Source organism: Argiope bruennichi, chromosome 5, assembly GCF_947563725.1.
Source record: "Argiope bruennichi chromosome 5, qqArgBrue1.1, whole genome shotgun sequence".
NCBI lineage: Eukaryota > Metazoa > Arthropoda > Arachnida > Araneae > Araneidae > Argiope > Argiope bruennichi.
In genome coordinates this window covers 39345499-39366512 of record NC_079155.1, presented here as the reverse complement: position 1 = coordinate 39366512, position 21014 = coordinate 39345499, and the positions used below count along the sequence as shown (strand labels likewise).

At 33.8% G+C, this 21014-nt stretch overlaps 1 protein-coding gene across 3 annotated transcripts; it reads right to left on the bottom strand.

Annotated features, from left to right (window-relative positions):
• Positions 1 to 6551: 6551 nt before the first annotated feature.
• Positions 6552 to 12373, bottom strand: LOC129968983 (fibroin heavy chain-like). Of its 3 annotated transcripts, none has more exons than XM_056083373.1 (2): positions 7964 to 12373; positions 6552 to 7933 (listed from the first exon to the last, which is right to left on the bottom strand). In XM_056083373.1, the coding sequence occupies exons 1-2, from the start codon at positions 12345 to 12347 to the stop codon at positions 6660 to 6662; spliced, it is 5658 nt and encodes a 1885-aa protein (XP_055939348.1). In that variant the 5' UTR covers positions 12348 to 12373; the 3' UTR covers positions 6552 to 6659. The 3 variants fall into 3 exon arrangements, with proteins under 3 accessions (XP_055939348.1, XP_055939349.1, XP_055939346.1); XM_056083374.1 differs by having other exon boundaries at positions 6552 to 9769; positions 9830 to 12373; XM_056083371.1 differs by having other exon boundaries at positions 6552 to 12373.
• Between the last annotated feature and the right edge of the window lie 8641 nt (positions 12374 to 21014).

Here is a 21014-nt window from a genome sequence, read left to right as displayed (position 1 = left end):
CAATTAATATTTCAAATAAAAAAAATACGAAAGAAAAGTGAAAAGAAAAAGGAAATCTTGTTTTCTAATGTATCACAGAACTCACAAAACTATTATATGAGCTCTATTTTGTCCTCCCAAAAATACATTTGCGAGAAAAGATGATTTTGAAATATCTCAACTAAATTTATTCTTATCTTTAAAAAATATTTTTTACGTGATAAACAGGAAAGCAATGCCGAACTCTAATCAGCGAATCAAATGTTTTATGATTGGATCAAGTTTTGCAAATAATTTTAAGTGAGTATCTGCTTTCCAAGAAGCAATTACTAATAAGTAATTTGTTAACTCTAGATGCGTAGAGCGTTTTCAATGATTTTTGCATCACGAAATTTGAAAAAAAGTATGCTAGATTAAAAAAAACTGATTACCTTAAAAAAAAGATTGTTGCAATTATGTAAACAATAATATTAGAAAATTAATTCTTTATTTTATAGAACTTAAAGTTCATCCTCCTATAAATTACACTCCTTTTGGGGGAAATACATTCCTTCTATCTCTGCTAATATTGTACAAAACGCTATGCACACACACACACATACCCCCCCCCCACATATATATAGAGAGAGAAACTTGTGACATTTTAAAACTTCAATTTATTCCACTCAGAAAAGCATAATTTATGTACAAGAATTAGTGGCAAGGAATACGTCAGTCTACATGGCAATACAAGAGCAGAAGAGTAAAAGAGACCGAAATTTTTTCTTCAATGGTTTTTACAATGAGATTTTGATAGGGATTTCTTTGACACGTGTCGATTGAGAGTAGGAAAATTTAGATATCTTTAAAAGAATTTGGTAAGCATTAAGGATTTTTATCCCTTTACTCGGAGCGTCAGAATCTGCTGAATTTTTCTCAGTCAATAAGTCCTTTTGCTTTGATTTAACACTTTTGTAATATAATTGTCATTTGAAAATATCCATTAGCTTTGCAAGATACCTTTTTTAATATAACAATCAGGGGTCTGAATCTCATTAAAGCGTTAAATATCTTAATGCATCTAGATAGCATCAAAGTAAAAAAGTTCACTGCTTACTGGAAACATAAACGTATTTAAGAAGCATATATTAAAACTGAATGAACATTAGATTCGAAAACGGAGCTCTTTGAATAGCTTTGGTCTGATTTCTTAAGAAAGAATGTGATACATATTACATAACTGTTTAAATACGATTTTTTTCAGTTGAGAAATGAAATCAAGATTGTAAATCTTATTTAGTCTATCCTTATAATGGTAAATTAGCTTATTATTAATATGATTTTCAGTGACGATTGAAAATTGCTTAATTAGATTGAACGTGCTGTTGTATGTTTTGATGAAAATGATGAAATACTTAGTAAGCGATTATATGACTCAATTATGAGTCCAGCTTTTTTTCGGCAGAGATAGTAGCTATTTCAAAAGTAATTGTTAAATTGGGGAGATATTTTGAAAAAAATTCATCTTTATACTAACTTCAGCTCAATGGTACTTGAATCATCATCAACAACAATAACAACAACAACAAAAAAAAGCGATTATCCAACTATTGTTAAGGTTGTATTAGGTTACAAGTATTCAAATTCTCTAGCCAAAAAGGCAATCAAAAGAATAATGATAAATTTTCATCAAAAAATTACTAAGTCATAGATGAAACTTAAAATTAAGAAATCAGTTATGCGAAAACACCAGACTAGTTGGAGGTTATCTAATAATTCAAGGTTTCTTTTTGGGTTGATGTCTTCAGTGAATTCGAAAAAATGGGAAAGAGACTTTCATATAAATCAGAATTTGACTACTCATGGTTATTTCTCAACAAATCAAAGCCGTTTCTTTGGAAAATCACCTGATTGTGACTGCGGTATTGATGAAGGAAATGTTCGTCATTATATTTATGGATATCCAAATTATCCACTAATAAGAGAAAACTTCTTTCCAAACAATTTTAGAACTATCATAATTTTGGAATAGATAAGACTGTAAAAATCGAGATCAAGAATATTGCACAAAATATATTGGAAACTCTTTTTCATAGTAATACTTAGAGAGTACCATACTTACATATTGAGATTTTGAGCAGCGTTATATTTTTCTAAATGTGGTATATTAATTGTTTATAAGTCACTTTTACGTATTATTAATAGAATTTTAAATTATTGTATGTTCTATTATATATTTATTTATATTTAACTTTTTAAATTTTTTTTATTATCTTATATTTTATATTATGTTTAATATTCTTCGTTATTATTTCATTTCATTTCTTATTTTATTTTATTTACTTTTACTATTTAAGCCCTGTTCTTACTTTCAACTATCATATACTTCAATTCTTCAAAATTCTGTTATAATTGTAGATTTCGTAGTTTCTAAATCCTCAGTTACTATATGTAAACTTTGTATTATATTTTATCAATATTTTTAGAAGTTATAAGATATGGCAAAAAGGAAAGCCATCTATGGGGACTTTTGAGCGGCTGTTCGCCGACCGCATATCCTCTTCGGATTAGTTGGCTCTCTCTAACTTGGATTATAGAATTACTATTAAATAGAAAATATTTCATAAAACTATTTCTCAATAATTACATCAGATCATTGAACGATAGAAAAAAATTCTCAATAAAGTCCTAAAAATTATAAACATTTTCGTATTCACAATCTTAATGTCATATTAACAGTTTTATAAAATAAAGCGAAATATGATAATCTCACTACAGTTTCAAAGATATTTTTCAATTTCTTCAATATTAATAAATTTCTTAATTATTTAGGTTAAATAGTAAATATTTTAATCCAAGTTCTATTATTGCAATGCTTGATTATATTAAGATATTTTCTTTGATTTGAAGGAAATAATTCAGGAATTCTGCAAAATAATAAAAGGCTTGATTTTTGAAGTAAATCTTCTGTGATAAAGAAAGCATTTAACTTTTCAATGGATACATACCGCAATTAAAATCTGATGTATGTGAAACAAAGACAATTTAGCAACATTGATATATTGTGATTAAAACGTATCCGGAATTCTTTATTTAAAATGCATCTATAGTAGAAATCAAATCACATTTCAAAATACTTTATAAAGTATTAAATGATTAAAATTTTTAGGATTTATGAAGGATTAAAATTGCCTTTATTTTCACTTATTTTTCTTTTAAATATATCTTTATTTGTAATATTTTAAATTTTATTATTGCAATATTTTAAATATTATATTAATTATTATTTATAGTTATTTGTAATATTTTAAATTTTATTTATTTGTAATATTTTAAATGATTAAAATTTTTAGGATTTATGAAGGATTAAAATTGCCTTTACATCCTTATTTTTCTTTTAAATATATCTTTATTTGTAATATTTTAAATTTTATTATTGCAATATTTTAAATATTATATTGAGTATTGTTTATAGTTATTTGTAATATTTTAAATTTTATTATTGCAATATTTTAAATATTATATTGATTATTGTTTATAGTTATTTGTAATATTTTAAATTTTATTTATTTATAATATTTTAAATGATTAAAATTTTTAGGATTTATGAAGGATTAAAATTGCCTTTACATCCTTATTTTTCTTTTAAATATATCTTTATTTGTAATATTTTAAATTTTATTATTGCAATATTTTAAATATTATATTAATTATTATTTATAGTTATTTGTAATATTTTAAATTTTATTTATTTGTAATATTTTAAATTTTATTTATTTGTAATATTTTAAATGATTAAAATTTTTAGGATTTATGAAGGATTAAAATTGCCTTTACATCCACTTATTTTTTCTTTTAAATATATCTTTATTTGTAATATTTTTGTATTGAGCAATCAACATTTGCAATATATTAGTATTTCTCTAGAGCAGGATCTAAATAATACTAAATAATTATGGTAATCTCATACGTACAAATAATAGTATGTATTAAATTTTAGAAGCAGTAGCGTCATCATCTATTAATAATAAAACAGAAATTTTGAGTGCGAGTCAGTAAAATGACTTATAGCTGAAAAAAAAAAAACTATTCTAGTGCCACATAATTTGTTACTTAGGTACTATTGATCCATACTCAAAATATCCCATCGCATTTTTTTTCAAAAATTCGAAAACACTTTTCGAGCGTTATTTTTTTTTTTTTTATTGAAAAGTGATGACATCTTCGCTCTTAAATGCTTCATGATAAGTAAATTTTCAATTTAGAACTTAATGAACTATACCATGTAAAAAGACTATAAAGTGTTTTTTTTAAGAAATTATTTTCGAATTTCTAAACTGCTCTACTTATTTAATGCATTTATGAAATTTAACAAAAATATTGAATTTTTTTTCTGTCTGCATCAACCATTTGTAATCGATTGTAATAAAATAGTCATTCTCAAAAAAAAAAAAAAAAAAAAAAATCAAAGGCAATTAGAATAGATAAACAATTCTCTTAAGATCTTATACATACGAATATTTTTTCCTCCCAAATTCCGATTAGCTAAGTTTTATTATTTAAATTTTAATTTAAATATAAGTTTCAGATGTATTCACCCTTTTTATAAGAAATGCAGTGCAAAGGAAAATAATGAAGTAAATTCTAATTTTCTTCCTTTCTAAAAGACATTGTTTAATGATACATTTGCTAGCTTTCTCAAACAAGTAATTGAGAAAAGTTTCAGTTACAATTAGGTCTACATTTTTTAATTTGATGAATTAAATGTGTAAAACACTTTTGCTATTAAAAGATTTCGCATCATTTCACTTTCTTGCCCTTATTAGTGACTGCTTGGAATGGAAATAACAATGAACTGAAATCTTTTTTATTAGAATTTGTAATTATGGATTCTGTGAAGGAAAGTGGTTTTGCTTTAAAATGAACCATAATATTTGCCCAATGATCATTTATTAATCATGTTATGTCGACGTACCCTTTTAACATCAGTAAATGTTTTAGAAGGCTATAAAATAACGCTACATTTTATGTGACAATGAATATTTTAGAAACCGAACAAATATAAAAAAATTGAATTAAAAATTTTAAATTTTGGAAAGGAATTTGAAAAAAGCTTGAAAATCTGAAATACTTAAAAGAAAATTTGTCTTTATTTTCGTAGAGAATTTCCTTAGATATAAAAGTAGTACCAAATTATATAAGCAAATGGAGCTAGTGCTGTTTAGATTTCAGTGAAGTTGGGATGCGTGCATTTTATAAATGCTTGCAAGTCTACTTGAAAACTCTCGAAAATTGACGTGAGGAATTATTCCATGCTTAAAAGTGTTTATCGATGCAGGCAATTAATTTTACTTATGATAGAAATAAGTCTTCTGCTATATCCAGAATTGCTGACATTCAAGTGTTCAGTTTTGAAATAATAAAAGATAAAAGAGTTTTCTTGTTTCCAGAAATTCATAAAAATCTATTTTACTAATGCTCAAAAATCAGAAAACGTCTTTTTATCAACACAATATTAAACGAAATAACTGCTATAAACTGAAAGAATGAATTTCAATCTGAGGACAGAAGCAATATAACAATATATTTTTATATATATCTTGAAATTTAGATTGTTTTGATTTTTTTAATTGCATCAGCTCTTTTTGTGCGAAGAAAAAAAAAATGTTGGCAGAAATTAAAATAAAAAGTATGGTTTAGCATCAAAAATAGCGGAACTAAGAAAAGAAAAGCTTCTATTAAAGAAATATGCTCTTTTGAGTTTTTAGTGCTTCGATGCGAGGTTTAATCACAAGTGAGCGTAAAAAATACATTTTTAATAAAAATTCAATGGAATTTAACAACATTAAGAAACACTACTTGAAGCAAAATACAATTTCATTCTAAGTCAACATAAAGCCATTAGGGTCTACGCGGGTAAGAAAATCCTCTTCTAACTCCCATATTTTTAGCACTACTTTCTGAAAACGATAATCCATCTAATCACGTGTATTTTAGATATGATTCTTCTGTAATATATGAATTGACACAGAATCGCAAATCTCTACACTGATAGTTGAACGGGGAAAGAAATCTCAAATTTTTCAAATGATCTTTTGCACGATTTTTTCTTTTTTATTCCTTCGACGTTTACACAGCAGTGCATTCTTAATTCGATGCCAAACAGCGTATTATAACTATAAACATATGATATTATCTAGATAGCTCTAATGGTTCTTTTAATATTGACAGATTATGTCAAAATCAGCATCAAATTTCTCATGCATGAACCAGTTTCTGGTAATATACTTTTTTTAAGAACAAATATATTCCACAATACAAATTCTTCAAAAGAGTCCGACGAACATCTAGAATTTATTTACATTTTTTTATTTTATACTTTAAGAATGATCTTGTGAAAAATCTATTCATTAAAACTAAGATCTAAGATTTGACCAAAAAAAACAAAATTATATGAAAAAAATGAAAAAGAAAGAATCCATAAAAGAGACAAAGAATTCAGCTGAAAAGAAATCTTATCCCTGGACACTAAAATAAAATAGATAAAGTAAAATTTTTTTAAATATACAAAAAAATTCACACAAAAACAAAAGTTTTTAGGCATAAGAAATTTATTTGCATTTAATAAATGTAATGATAAAACGGTTAACAATTATCCAAAGACCTTTGTGATTTTATTTAGTAAGAGGCATTTATCTGATTTAACCAAGAATAGGCGCCATTGCCTGTCTAACAGCAGCCATGGATGCGTCCACTCCATTTAGATTAACATTACCAATGGAGGAATTATTTATTGCATGAATAAGAATAGAAATCAATTCCAGCAATCCCTGAATTACAATATCATTAGCAGAGGCACCAGAAGCAGAAGCGCTCACTTGGGAGATAATATTTGATGCTACATCGGATAGAGCGGACGTACCCCCAGATACAATAGGTCCAATATTAGACACCATTCTGTTTACCGCTTCAGGGGATGCCAGACCACTCAGTGCATTACTATACGCACCAGCCTCTGTTGCTGCACCTGCCGTTCCATATCCATATCCACCGTAATTTGCAGTACCAGCTCCACTAGAAGACGAGACACTTGAAGATGCTGAAGCTCCACTCGCAGCACCATATCCAAACGTTCCTCCAGTTCCAGCGCTATATCCTCCGGCATTGGCTAATCCTACACCATATCCAATTGCACCTCCTGCCCCTTCACCTGCTCCAGATGCTACACCATATCCTCCTGAAGTTCCTGCTGCAGCTCCAGCCGCAGCTGATGCATCAACGCCAGCTGCCGCTGCGGCACCGTATCCAGCTCCTCCTCCAAGACCATAAGTTCTTCTGGTTTGGGTTACAGAAGAAGAGGCACTCGAGGCAGCAGATGAAGCAGTACTTTCATTAATTGCACCAGATTCCGCAAGAAGTTTTCCCATGTTATAAGACAGAGCCTGAACAAAAGCAGCCTGGTCGCTAGCACTCTGTGCCATGGAAGCAGCCATTCTGGCCATTTCGTTTGACAAGTAGTTAGCCGTATTAGCATCCAAGCCCAAGCTTTGAGCTGCACTAGCAGCCATTGAGGATGCAGTCGCTTGTGCAGAAGAGGAAGTTACAGTTTCAGTGGACAAAACATTCGAAGATAAGAAATTCTTGGCAAAATCTTGAGCAAAGGCATCTCCAATGGCATTACCAGTTCCTGCACCAGCACCAATTCCTGCGCCGCTTCCAGCTCCGAAACCAGCACCGTAACCTCCTCCGTATCCGGTTCCAGCACCTGATCCTGCTCCAGAACCAGCACCAGCACCTGATCCTGCTGCGGAACCAACTCCATAACCACCTGCGTATCCAGCTCCGGCACCAACACCTGATCCAAGTCCGGCTCCAGAACCTGATCCAACTCCGGTTCCTGCACCTGATCCAGCTCCTGCACCATATCCTCTTCCGTATCCAGCTCCAGCACCTGATCCAGATCGAGCTCCAGCACCTGATCCAGATCCAGATCCAGCTCCAGCACCTGATCCTGCGCCGGAACCAACCCCATAACCTCCTCCAAATCCAGCTCCGGCACCAGTACCTGATCCTGCTCCATAACCAGCACCATAACCAGTTCCGTAACCGGCTCCTGCACCTGCTCCAGCTCCAGCACCTGATCCATATCCTGCTCCTGCACCTGATCCAGCTCCAGAACCAGCACCGTAACCTCTTCCAGATCCCGCACCAGCACCTGATCCTGCTCCAGAACCAGCACCTGCTCTTGCTCCAGAACCAGCACCAGAACCAATTCCGTAACCGGCTCCAGAACCTGATCCAACTCCTGCTCCTGCACCTAATCCAGCTCCAGCACCTGATCCAGTTCCGGCTCCTGCACCCGAACCAGCAGCAGCACCTGATCCAGCTCCAGAACCAGCACCATAACCACTTCCGTAACCGGCTCCTCCACCTGCCCCAGCTCCAGAACCAGCACCAGCACCAGCACCTGATCCTGCGCCGGAACCAGCACCATAACCAGTTCCGTAACCGGCTCCTCCACCTGCTCCATCTCCAGAACCAGCACCAGCACCTGATCCTGCGCCGGAGCCAACCCCATAACCTCCTCCAAATCCAGCTCCGGCACCAGCACCAGATCCTCTTCCAGAACCAGCTCCATAACCAGTTCCGTAACCGGCTCCTGCACCTGCTCCAGATCCAGATCCAGCACCGTATCCAGCTCCAGCACTTGATCCATATCCTACTCCTGCACCTGATCCAGATCCGGCTCCTGCACCTGTTCCAGCACCGTATCCAGCTCCAGTACCTGATCCATATCCTGCTCCGGCACCTGATCCAGCTCCAGAACCAGTACCGTAACCTCTTCCAGATCCCGCACCAGAACCTGATCCTGCTCCAGAACCAGCACCATAACCACTTCCGTAACCGGCTCCAGAACCTGATCCAACTCCTGCTCCTGCACCCGCTCCATATCCGGCTACTGCACCTGATCCAGCTCCAGCACCTGATCCAGTTCCGGCTCCAGCACCCGAACCAGCAGCAGCACCTGATCCAGCTCCAGCACCAGCACCTGATCCTGTTCCAGAACCAGCACCATAACCAGTTCCGTAACCGGCTCCTCCACCTGCTCCAGCTCCAGAACCAGCACCAGCACCAGCACCTGATCCTGCGCCGGAGCCAACCCCATAACCTCCTCCAAATCCAGCTCCGGCACCAGCACCAGATCCTCTTCCAGAACCAGCTCCATAACCAGTTCCGTAACCGGCTCCTGCACCTGCTCCAGATCCAGATCCAGCACCGTATCCAGCTCCAGCACTTGATCCATATCCTACTCCTGCACCTGATCCAGATCCGGCTCCTGCACCTGTTCCAGCACCGTATCCAGCTCCAGCACCTGATCCATATCCTGCTCCTGCTCCAGATCCGGCTCCTGCACCTGCTCCAGCACCGTATCCAGCTCCAGCACCTGATCCATATCCTACTCCTGCACCTGATCCAGCTCCAGAACCAGTACCATAACCTCTTCCAGATCCCGCACCAGAACCTGATCCTGCTCCAGAACCAGCACCATAACCACTTCCGTAACCGGCTCCAGAACCTGATCCAACTCCTGCTCCTGCACCCGCTCCATATCCGGCTCCTGCACCTGATCCAGCTCCAGAACCTGATCCAGTTCCGGATCCTGCACCCGAACCAGCAGCAGCACCTGATCCAGCTCCGGCACCAGCACCTGATCCAGCTCCGGCAGCAGCACCTGATCCTGCTCCAGAACCAGCACCTGCTCCTGCTCCAGAACCAGCACCATAACCACTGCCGTAACCGGCTCCAGAACCTGATCCAGCTCCAGCACCTGATCCAGTTCCGGCTCCTGCACCCGATCTAGCCCCAGCACCATATCCTCTTCCGAACCCAGCTCCATTACCTAATCCAGATCCAGCACCTGATCCTGATCCGGCTCCTGCACCCGATCCAGATCCTGCACCAGTACCGGCTCCAGCACCATATCCCCTTCCGTATCCAGCACCTGATCCTGATCCGGCTCCTGTACCCGATCCAGCTGCTGAACCAGTACCAGCACCAGATCCAGCTCCAGAACCTGCACCATAACCAGTTCCGTAACCAACTCCTGAACCTGCTCCAACTCCAGCTCCAGCACCGTATCCAGCTCCAGCACCTGATCCATATCCTGCTCCTGTACCTGATCCAGATCCTGCTCCAGACCTAGCACCATAACCACTTCCGTAACCTGCTCCTCCACCTGCTCCAGCACCATATCCTCTTCCGTATCCAGAACCAGCTCCTGATCCTGCTCCAGAACCTGCACCATAGCCACTTCCATAGCCGGCTCCAGAACCTGATCCACCACCGGCTCCTGCACCTGATCCAGCTCCAGCACCAGATCCTCTTCCGTACCCAGCTCCAGCACCTAATCCAGATCCGGCTCCTGCACCCGATCCAGCTCCAGAACTAGCACCAGCACCTGATCCAGTTCCAGAACCTGCACCATAACCAGTTCCGTAACCGGCTCCTGAACCTGCTCCTGCTCCAGCTCCAGCACCTGATCCATACCCGGCTCCTACACCTAATCCAGCTCCAGAACCAGCACCGTAACCATTTCCAGATCCAGCACCAGCACCTGATCCTGCTCCAGAACCAGCACCATTACCACTTCCGTAACCGGCTCCTCCACCTGCTCCAGCACCATATCCTCTTCCGTATCCAGAACCAGCTCCTGATCCTGCTCCAGAACCTGCTCCTGATCCTGCTCCAGAACCAGCACCTGATCCATCTCCAGAACCAGCACCTGATCCAGCTCCAGAACCTGCACCATAGCCACTTCCGTAACCGGCTCCAGAACCTGATCCACCTCCGGCTCCTGCACCTGATCCAGCTCCAGCACCAGATCCTCTTCCGTACCCAGCTCCAGCACCTAATCCAGATCCGGCTCCTGCACCCGATCCAGCTCCAGAACCAGCACCGTAACCTCTTCCAGAACCAGCCCCAGAACCTGATCCTACTCCAGAACCAGCACCATAGCCACTTCCGTAACCGGTTCCTGCACCTGATCCTGCTCCTGCCCCAGCACCTGATCCTACTCCAGAACCAGCACCATAGCCACTTCCGTAACCGGCTCCTGCACCTGATCCTGCTCCAGCTCCAACACCGTATCCTGTTCCATATCCAGCTCCAGAACCTGATCCTGCTCCTGTGCCTGCACCAGCACCAGATCCGGCTCCAGCACCGTATCCAGCTCCGGCTCCTGTACCTGAACCAGTTCCTGCACCAGCACCTGAGCCGACTCCGGAACCACCATCGTAACCAACTCCATAACCAGCTCCGGTTCCAGCACCCGATCCAGATCCCGCTCCTGCACCTGATCCAACACCAGAACCAGCTCCATAACCACTACCGGTTCCAGCTCCTGCTCCCGCTCCGATTCCTACACCTGAGCCGTATCCAGCTCCAGCACCATATCCTCTTCCATATCCAGCACCTGATCCTGCACCAGCACCTGATCCTGCACCAGCACCTGATCCGGCTCCAGTACCTGATCCTGCTCCTGCTCCAGCCCCTGATCCGGTTCCTGCTCCAGTTCCTGACCCGACTCCTGCTCCAGCCCCTGATCCTGCACCAACACCTGATCCAGTTCCGGAACCAGCACCATAACCTCTGCCATAGCCAACACCGTATCCGGAGCCAGCACCTGTTCCAGATCCGGATCCAGCACCTGTTCCAGCTCCAGAACCAGCACCATAACCACTTCCGGCTCCAGCACCTGCTCCAGCTCCCGCACCGTACCCGCCTCCAAAACCAGCTCCAGCTGCTGCTCCTGATCCAGCTCCAGCTCCATATCCAGCGCCTGATCCAGCACCCTTACCAACTCCGTAGCCTCCTCCATATCCAGCTCCGGCTCCTGCACCTGATCCGGCACCAGCACCAGTTCCAGCTCCTGCGCCAGCACCATATCCGGATGAAGATACAGAATTTTTTTCGTCATTATACACTACTTGCATGATTTGTGACATTTCCGTTCTGAACGTTTGATCTACTTGTCCAGTCACTTGAAGCATTGCGCTAGTCAAACAGTTGTCAACGCTGCTTGTCAAAGACGGAGAAGCTCCATTCGGGGAAGCTACTGCTGTTTCAGCTATGGATCCAGCCACACCCATCCTTATTGTTTTAAGTTTGCTTTCTGTTACTCTGTTTCCCATTTTATTTCTCTGCATTTTGGCCGTTTCTAAGACTAGGTCCAGATCCTCATTTTGTTCATATGAGAACACACCGCTTTGTTTCAAACACCCTATAAAGTTTGAGATCACTTCTACTGTAGCGTCATTTTGTCCTAGGGCCGAAAACCCTTGAAGCAATAAAATGAAGAAAAAGAACGTTAATCGAGAAAACTGCTGCATCCTGGAGTATCAGATGATGTCTCTCGAACGAGTGATTTAATTGAGGAACTTGTACCCTTTTTATATTAGTAAAATCGTGATCGAAGTGCTTGAAACGTGACAAAATCGATCATTAAAAGGCGTCGCCGTATTTGAACAGGTGTTCATTCCGCCAGAAGCATTTTTCTGTTGTTTTCGTTTTGTGAGAAATTTTGCTTTTTGTCTTTATAATTTTTATGACTCGGTCCTTCTGTCACGATTATGAATATTATTAAAGTTGTATCTTCTTTTTTCAATAGAACTATTAATTAATTATTAAATCTTCTTTATACAGTTGCTATTTTACAAAAAGAATTTATTTTTAAATAATCCAATTGGATACAGATTCGTTCTCAGCTGCTTTGAAATCTACCATTTTTCTCTGCTGTAGGTGAAAAATAATGCGCTAAAGTTTTTTCAATGTCTTGCATATATTGCCAAAGTTGTCACGTTCGAGTTATATTTCTGTTGTGAAATTAAAATTGTTTTCTTATAGTTCACATCATTGTCATAAAGTTCAAACTAACTACATTGTATCCAAAATTGGTTTGATGAATCTTCATAACGATGATGTAATTTAGCTTTAATGGCAAATTTATTATGTTTTGCATACTTTTGGTACATATTTTCAGGTATCCACCGTTTGAAATAACTTTCATACTACGACAACATGAAAAGTTTTCTTATATCCTCTCTGGTTGTAACCTCTCTATATATGTATATTATACATACGATAAGGATTATGTTGTTGAAAGGGTAAAATGTTCGATTGAGTTCACTGATGGGCAAAAGAGAGAAGATATTTAGACGGTGGGGTACATTTCTCTGTAACTGTTAAATTATTTCAAATAAGAAGATGTTCATGATATGCAAAGAATTCCAATGCAATGACAGTAATGAAACTTTTGGACTGTTACCTTCCTTCAGACAATGACTCTATAACTTTGCATAGATAAGAGCATTACTTTATTTTTTTACCTCGCTGAAGGTACGAGATAGCAGTCGTTTGACATTAATATCTTGGGTTCGATACCGGATTTTGTGAACGAATCGTCATGTATTCAGGCACGTAGGCATATGTCATGTATGCAGGCTTGACATTGCCGAGGGTCGAGCATTCTATCGTTTGTGGAGTATTGAAGTTCCGTGAGAAAAATTTGAATCATATGCCGTCTTACAAAGTTTCACATTTTTGAGGTACATTTCTAAGTAGTTATTTTATTTCTTCAAAAATGGGAAATTGGTTTAATTAAATTATCTCGCCAAAGAATTTTTTAACTCTTTCATTACAGTGGATTCAGCTATTTTTTCATTATATGTTTATAATCTAGATTAAAGAGAGTCTGTTTCCGCCTCTCAGCTTACCTATTGAATATTTTTATTGCAAGAGAGCGTTTTAAGAAATGCCTGATTTTTTTTATGGATTTATATTTTCTGCAAGGTAATACACGTACAAATTCTCAAATAGCTTTTTATAGGGCATTTAAGATTCCTCATTTTTTTTTTTTTTTTTTTTTACAATTTCAAAAATAATTTTTTAATAATAATAACTATAATACCCGTCGAGATTCCAATTTTTAATTGCTGTATTATAGTCTGAATTTTAAATGCCTTCGCCGATTTTAGATGCTTGCAATGTTAACACTTTAAATTCTCAATTATTTGAAATACTTTTGCTTATTTAAAGACAAAGTCATGGTAAATCGAGAAATATACTTTTTTCTATAGATTTCGCAATGTAGAAATATTCTAGAAGATGTTACGATAGCTCTGATTTCGTAAATTTTATGTTTAAATCGTGACGAGATGCACAGAATCCTGTTTTTGTGTAAACGCTAATGACGCCAAATCGGATTCCAGTTACCTACGATTGCATCTTTCCAGAAGCATGACAATGCGTTTTTCCAGCTGTACATTTTGTATATGAAATAAGGTATGCATATGCTTCTGTATATGAAATGAGAGAACATTCTTAATGGCACTAATAAAATCAAAGAAAACGAAATATTTTGTTGCGTGTTGGATGAATTTTATATGAATATTGATGACATTTGTATGTTCAGATATTGTTTGTTAAGCTGGATCTTTCATTTAATAGTTATCGCATTTCTGGAAAAAAAAAAAAAAAAAAAAAAAAAAAATCCAGCCCTTCACCTAACATTGTAAACCCCGTAGAATGACGATGAATCAGTGTGATATGGAACAAGCAACTAATATTTCGATTTTAACTCATATATTTTTTTCTTTGCAGGAATCCTAGGTTCTACAAAGCTTGAATTAAAGACAGTTTCCCTTCTGTACTTCTTTGAATTCTCTAGATTTTTGTATTAAACTACAAAGTGAGTGTTGAATATACAGTTACTGATAAAAGCAAATTTAGAGGGAAAAGATAATATATTTTTCCTTCAGTGCATTGTGAGTTTTAAACACCAGTTTTAACAGTTTAACTTTCATAAAACTTTCTCTTGCTCAATGTTTGCTGTAGACTTGAACTTTTGCACATTTGTTATTGAGTGTTAAAATATTATAAAAGCTCTTGGTATTGAGAAAAAAATAAATTATTAATAAAACAACACGGAAAATAAATTTGTCACATTATTATAATTGAATTTATGGTTCAAGAAGATACTGTAATGCAATCTCGGTCTTGGCCCTACCATTTAGAAATAAAACTAGCTTTATTAATGAACATGCTTTCTTAATAATTTTTTATAGTAAATAAAATTTGGAACATGAATTTATTAATATAATTGCCCTTGTGTATAAAATTTTGGGAATAATTCATCCAAAGTCCATCGGTCATCGGTCAAATTACCCATACATAATAAATGCAATACCTGAAAAACATAAATAGCTTAAATGATTGTATTACATAAAGCGATTTTAACACGAGAAATTTAAGTCTGCTTATAAATTTTTAAACTACATTAAAAGCATTGATTTTCAATTAGTTTATTTTCTGAGTACACATACCTGTGATAGCTGCTGATATTGTTTTACCAATGGAATTGCATATGTGTATAAAGTTTTTCATAAAAAATTTGTTCGTTAAAAAATTTGTTTTCATAAAAAACCTTATTAGCAACTTTATCGAACAGATTCAGATTACTTTTACTTTAAAATTTGGTACGAGATAGTTTCCTACCTAACTTATATCACTTATATAAATATTTCACTTATATAGTCAGATTTATTAATATAAATACTTCGTTTGATTGTAGATTGCATTTGAATTGAGAAAATTTGCCTCTTTCTATTTATTGCTATGCTACAGCCATCGGTTTCACCTACATCAGTGTCCCATAATTATTGTGACAGGTGTATTACAACAACCACGCTTTTCTCAGAACTCTTTACAAAGAGTTTTCAAATTCTTATCAGTTTTTTTAATGAAATGATCATATCCATTGCTATTAATAGTTAAAAAATAAAAATTTCAATTACAAATTTTTGTTGCAAATATTGAAATAATCTTTTGAAGACTGCTCAAACTGTATGAAGCATAAATAAATAAAACAGAATTAAAAAATGAACACGAATCATCTTTTCCGATTTCGTGCATCATTAAAATTACACAAAAAGATTTATTTTCCTATCTGTTTTTATTTATTCTTTATATTGTAATTTTTGTAAATGTATATTACTTTTCTTCAGAGATAATCTATATATATTTTTTTCTCTTGCTTGCTTCTAATTTGCTTGGACGAGTGTATATATATATATATATATATATATATATATACAGGCAGACAGATAGATAGATAGTCTCATATAGTCTTTTCCTCCATAAATAAAATAAAATAATATTTAATTAAAAGTTGAAATAGAATAGAATTTTTGCATGTTTGCTGTGAAGACTTCAGATATTTACTCGAAAGTTTCGAAACATTTTTGCTTTATATTGTTCTGGACTTTCATTGCTGTATATGTGTCTCAACATGGTTTCTTAATTATTAATTTCACAAAATAAAACAACCAAATTAATATTTTAGTTTAAAAAATCTGCTTCTTTTCTCGTACGATATCTTAGATTTTCTGGACCAGTTGGATTGTGCGAAAGAAGAATTTTCAAGAAATATCTGCACCTTCAGAAAAAAGTGCGGGAAACTCTTTTTCAAATATAAAACTAGGATCATGAAAGAACAAAATAGTGATAAAAAGAAAAAAAAAATGTGATAAAATAACATTCGGAATCATTAGGGATGATATGGTTTGTAACTGAATAATCATTTGAAAATAGTTCGCCACTTCCCTGCGATAGTGATTTGAACTACTTAGACACAGAGCAAATCAAATTGCTTCATTCAATTCTTGGACATTAAAAAGATCTATCTGATTGCTCAAGTTTTTTTCTGCTATCATCTTATTAATTTTATGATTATAATCTTTTTTTTTGTAAGTTTAATATTCATATTCTTTTTTCTTTTTTTCCGCCGCTTTCGGTACTCCAGTAATTGATTTTAGATTTGCGACAAATTTAGATTTGGGAATTACGACAGACTTTTATTTGGAATAATCTAAACAGTTTATGAATGATATATCTGGATATGGAGCAGGAATTCAGTTAAAGATATGGATTGATAACAATTTCTTATTTAATTTTTAGCGAAGAATTTTATCAAGGGATTAAATGTATAATTACACGATTTGTCTTCATAAATTTTTACGTGTCATTAAAGAGCTCCCACTTCATGCAGCTATATTATAAAATATTATTTTGATAATAGAGGGAATTATTACAAAAAAAAAAGAATATATATTTTTCAATTTTCAAGCTAACTGTAAAAAAAAAAAAAAAAAAAAAAAAATGAAATTGAAATTTGAATGGAAAATTCTATGATTGCTGGAGTTTGCATGTTTTGTCTACTTCTAAAAGGTTTCACAAAAATAAATGCACTATTATCATATTTTATTTAAAAAAAATATCCCGAATTGAAATATAGCTTATATTCGCTTTCAAATAAGGAATAAAGATTTTCTTTTGCCAGATATCCTCTTAGTAATATCTGGCTGATTTCTTGCATTGATTTAATGTTTTGTTACTTGTATTTGCAAAATACTTTTTTTATCATTTTTAGCAGTCTTCAATAGTACGGCAGATTTTTTTAAACACAAGTATAGCTTTAGAAAATTAAAGCTATTGTGTATATATAGTTTAAAATTCTCTCAAAATAGCACCTCCTCCTTTTCATTCCAAATCTTTCAATTCATGTTAACATTTTTAAATTTTTCGTTTCTTATTTTTAATTTTCCAGAATTGGAAAAATGATAATTTGATAGAGAACAAATGATATTTAAAAATTTTTTTAAATAGAACAAATATTTTTCTTTTCTCTTTTAAGATAATAAAAATCTGTTTTTCATTGCAATACGTTAAATATATTCAAGCTCCTTTGAATGCTACGAAATTTTTCCAATTTTTCAGCAGATAAAATTTTGCCATATGTAATTCTATATCAAATGTCCTGAAATGTGTCTAAAGGAAAGACGTGAAAAATACGAATTTTTGTTCTTAGATTCAATTTATATATACTTTTAAATTTATAATGAATTTGAAACTTTAATCGAATTTAGAGATTTTATATTAATACTGCAGATTTTTGCATAGATTTTCGTTTCTTTTTAAATTAAAATGTTGGAATTTTTTTTCCAGTTGAGCATACATTTTTGACGTATCTGTAGTATTTATTATCTCTCATATTTATTTCGTTTTTATACATACAATACCTTTCATAGCATTCTTGAGAAAAAGATTTTTTTTCCTTTAAAAAAGAAAATCACAACCTTCTATACATTATTTATTTACAAACGCCATTTTGTATTACAGAAAACCTTTTCCCGATAAATTATAATTACTGAAAAAAATAGCCGCTTTAAACAAAATAGTTGTATAAAAAAACCAATAGCTGGGTTCACAATGAGATTGCGTGTTTAAAGTAACAGTATTATTATCTTGTCTACTTTCATGAAAATAGAAGGTTTGAAAATCATTCTATTAGAAACCATTATGATATTTAGAATAGCAGAGAAATATTTTATGAAAATGTGTTATTTTCCACTTCTGCTCATCCATTTCTTTGCGATATAATAATCCACCAATAACATGTAATGTATGGGCTATTAGATTTAATTTATTTATTTCCATTATTGATTTTATAAATTTTTATTATTTAATTAATTTACTTTTCATTTCACGCCTTTTTTTCTCAGATAATAGTGCATTTTATGAAATGGAATTTCTCTTCTTTATAGAATGCACATAAAATGGAAGAATCTCTGGAATTAAATTCTGAAATCAGTACTATATCATTTTCATAATATGAGATAATATGAGCAATTGATTTTTATATATTTCCATGTATGTTTATATATTTCCATTTATTTCACCATTTAAGGGAAGTGTGAACGCATTTTCGCGAATTATTCACTTAGATTTACGTTATTTTTTATACATATGTATAAAATTATAAATAAGTAAATATTTTTAAGAACTTTTTAAAAGAAAATATACTATTTTTTGAATTAAAAAATGTTTAAAAGTTTCAAAAAATTCCAAAATGTCCTTGTTGACGTAATTTTTTTAAAAAAATTTTCTACTGTTTTTTTTTATTAACTGATAAAAATTTATTTGGAAGAGAAATTGATATGTTTTTTTAAATTCCAGTTAAATATTAATTAATTTTTTTTTCTTTTTTGTTTTTCTGAAATAAAATTGACTTTTAACTACGTAAATGAACTCAAAATATGAATTGTGTGCTCAAATTTCTTTTGATGTTTAATTGAAATTTCCGTTATCAATTTTCTGTCATTTATTCAGGGAATCTAATAAGACATTGTTTTGTGAAAAAGTATTATAGTAAGAGATGTCAAAAAGTATTTTTAAAAACTTGATTTTTTTTTGAAAAAATTTCGTATAGTATTTCAAAATGAATATTGAAGAAATATTATGTATCAATATTATGATAAGGAATGAAATTTTTTAAATTGTAAAATATTAGTGTATTTTAATTTATAAAGTCTCTCCGTTATATATTTATAAAACTAATCTCATAGGTTTAAATTCTCATAGTTTAAAATCTCATAGGCTACATTTAATTCCAAAATTATGTTTTTGAATTTAAGAAAATAAATAATTACTATTAAAGACATGTAGTAACTTCCATGATATTATTAATTTGTATTTTATCCTGATAAACAATTCTTAGTAACACATTTTAATACTGAAAATGGTGAAATCTTTATTTCCATATTTTTAACTATTCTTTTTTTAAATTTTTGAATTAGGATTTTAATTAATTAAAAATTAAACGAACTTTCGCAGTTTCTCTGATATTACTGCCGAAAATATTTGGGCATAAAAATAATTTGTACATTAACGTAAAATTCAAAAGAATTATATTTTTAACTATACCAATATTTTGTCATATAATTTTTTAATATTTAATAAACATTTAAAAACACTTTAGCTTATTTTACATTTTTTCAGTATTGAAGTTAAACAAATAAATATTTTTGTTTTTTCTGCTCATTTTTCATCCTGGCTATTTTTTTCCATTTTTGATAATCAAGATTTGATCATTCGGCTGATTTTTCATGTTAAGTAGATTTCAATATAAAGCATGCGTTTAGTAAAATTGTTGAAATTTGGTTTTTCTTACAATTAAGGGAGAATATTTATGTAATTTTTTTAAAGTGCGTCCATTTTTGAATACCGCTGCTTCTTTCATGATATAATTTCATATATAAAAGCATAATCAAAGAACTAGGGAAATGTACAGCACAATGAGTTGAATTATATAAATCTTCTAAAATAGTAAGAGCTATATGTCTATTAAAATTTGAATATTAAAGATATCCTGTTGTAGAATCTCTTAAAACCAAGCTACACAAAACCATTTAGTTGAAATTTTTAGCAATCATTAATCCTATTGAGCTGACAGAACCCTAAAGATTCGTATCAGTGTGAAGTGACTGATTTTCTGAAGGACGGGCAAAGAATCAGAAGCCGGACCTTGCGTGGTTAATATAAGATTTCTGGTTACTTTAGCATTAACTTTCATTACAGCATGAGTTTCGATACAATGCAAAATATCATTATTGAACTTACTTATTATTATGAGATAATCATATCAGATATTATGTTGTAAAAATTTGGAAGCTGATTTCTTCTGAAGTTAATATTTTTAAGTTAGATTCAGTTCTGTTTATGAATAATTTAAAAATTAGTTAATATGGTACTTTTTATCCAAATTCAGGCACTTTCTAATTCCTTCTCACGTAATCGAAATCTGAAGTGACGTTACAGTTCTGACTACTTCCAGGCAAATTCATGTCGATACTTATAGCATGGTGTTTTTGATGAAAGATTGAAATTCGGAAAAGTTTCAAAATAAACAAATTTGTTTTGGATGATAATATTTTTTTCGAGTTAACACAAAGGTTTTTGTAAAGCCCAGCGTTATTCGTTGCAAAGATTGGAAAAAAAAAATGGCAAAATATTTAACCTTTTTTGAAATTATTTATGCAATAATTATATAAAGTAATATTCAATTATATGTACTTAAAAATGCAGTTATGAAGTGAATTATTTTGTTTATATAATATTTTTTTGGCTTGTAGATTTCGAATATTTCATAGTGAATGAATTTG

Bases quoted from the DNA above. Each gene is read 5' to 3' on its own strand.
- LOC129968983 (XM_056083371.1), bottom strand. From the start codon at position 12,347: ATGCAGCAGTTTTCTCGATTAACGTTCTTTTTCTTCATTTTATTGCTT.